Raw genomic sequence first — 1,899 nt, 5'->3', positions numbered from 1 at the left:
GGCGGGGGCGGCCGCCGCTATCAATCTGCTGGGTCTGTCGGACGGCTTTGACGCCGTCTACGGCTCCAGCGCTGGGGCTCTGATCGCCGCTTTTTTCGTCTCGGGGCAATTAAACGGGACCATCATTTATTCGGACGTCCTCCCTGCCGCAGGCAAGAGATTCCTCGACCGGGCGCAACTTATTCCGGCCATGGGTTTGCTGCCAGGGGTAGAGGCGAAACCGGTCCTGAACTTGCAATTCCTGGAGGACGTGATCCGTAACACGGTGCGCTTGGATTGGGCTTCCTTTTGGGCAAAAAACGCGGTGCAACCGCTCAATGTGGTGGCCAGCAGCCTAGACGGGATGGAAAGCTTGGCTTTGAGGAGTGACAAGGGCGACTTCGATTCCTTCGAGAGTCTTATCCAGTGCCTGAAGAGCAGCATGTGCGTTCCCGGGGTGGCGGGACCGCCTGTGTTTCTGAACGTGACGTGCCGGCAGACGGGGGAGAGAAAAGAACGGGCCTTCGCGGATGCCTTGGTCTTTGAACCCATTCCCCTAAAAAGTGCAGTGGAGGACGGGTGCACGCACATCGTCACTTTGCGCACGCGCCCTGACGGCAGTGAGGTCTTGGGGCACAAAGTGACGGGGATTTACGAGCGATTCATTGCCCGCAGATTCTTGGCGGATCTCCACAAATTTCGCCCGGCTGCCATGCACATGACCAAGTTCGATCATTTGAGGCAGTACGCCGCGGACTTGCTCCTTTTGAACGAAGGTTCCCACGCCAAAGCGACAGGCGTGCATGTGCCGGACGGGAAAGGCGGGGGCCGGGCCGTCCACTTGTTGCCCGTGGCCCCGCCCATGGGCACCACCGAGGTGGACACCCTCGATTCTTCACGAGAAGCCTTGCGGAAGGGGTTGAAGGACGGATTTGCGGCCGCGTGGAACCTGATGGCGTCGCCCGAGCTGGCAGAAGTGTACCCTGGGGAGGTGGTCGCGAGTGAGCTGTTTGATTGTGAGGACGTGGAGACTTTTGACCTGACCTTTAAAAGATTCAGTACGGTCTTCCAAGGAGGCATTGGGCAGGCGGAGGAAAATGGATTGAGGGCAACAAAACAGGAGCAACTGCTCTTTCCTCGGCAGGGACCACATCAACCGCGACTAGCATAGGCTACATGGTACTCAGTGTGTACATTATGATTTTGATGCCGCCACCTTCAGAAAACGAGGTGACAGACCGGGGGAATAGGGGGCACACGCATACTCTAGAAATTTTGTTTTTTTATAAATGGGACAAAAAATAAAGCCCTTCCACCATGGAGAAGATATATGTAACTGACTGGACGGGGGGACACAAGGAGAAACTAGGATCATTAATAGCGCACTGGCAGATAGACTGAATTGATAGGGGGAGCCACTGACGCGATATAACGCCATGATGTCTCGAAGATGCAGCGCTCCGTTTCAATCTGACCACGGGGCATGGCAAAAAGCAATAAATAAAAATAATGCGCGAGCATGGACTACGTGCGGGCATGACACAGCGCGTGGCACTTGGGCGGTGTGCATGCTGGCCTGTGGCTTCAAGTACTCTACTGCCGGTGTGACCTGGAAAGAGATAAGTATCTCGAGTGTACGAAATTCTTTGAAAAAAGAGTGGGGCCAACGTTTTAGAACTAGATGACGCGCATTCGAATCATTAGAGAGTCCCGTGTTAAGGGGCGACAAAGAACTTAATTTATAGAGCTGTAAAAGAGACGTTCGGCTTCCTCTGTAGGCGTGATGTGCGACAGCTCTCGAATATGAGGGCAACACCATCAAAATCTCCATCATCCTCGGTTGGCCCCCCTCCTTCGCCTGAGCCGCTTTACGTACACTTTACCCCGTTCTTCATCCAAGCCATCACTTTCTACAAAAAG

General features: G+C 54.5%; 1 protein-coding gene across 1 annotated transcript; it reads left to right on the top strand.

Moving 5' to 3' along the window:
- Positions 1–190: 190 nt before the first annotated feature.
- On the top strand, positions 191–1,150 carry NGA_0497100 (uncharacterized protein; the record flags this gene model as incomplete). The annotated part of the gene is made up of 1 exon (XM_005854038.1): positions 191–1,150. One exon carries the CDS (start codon positions 191–193, stop codon positions 1,148–1,150), a length of 960 nt encoding a protein of 319 aa, XP_005854100.1.
- Between the last annotated feature and the right edge of the window lie 749 nt (positions 1,151–1,899).

Source organism: Nannochloropsis gaditana, assembly GCF_000240725.1.
Source record: "Nannochloropsis gaditana CCMP526 unplaced genomic scaffold scaffold644, whole genome shotgun sequence".
NCBI classification, from domain to species: domain Eukaryota; class Eustigmatophyceae; order Eustigmatales; family Monodopsidaceae; genus Microchloropsis; species Microchloropsis gaditana.
The sequence above is the reverse complement of the archived record's forward strand: the minus strand, read 5'-3'. Positions and strand labels throughout refer to the sequence as shown.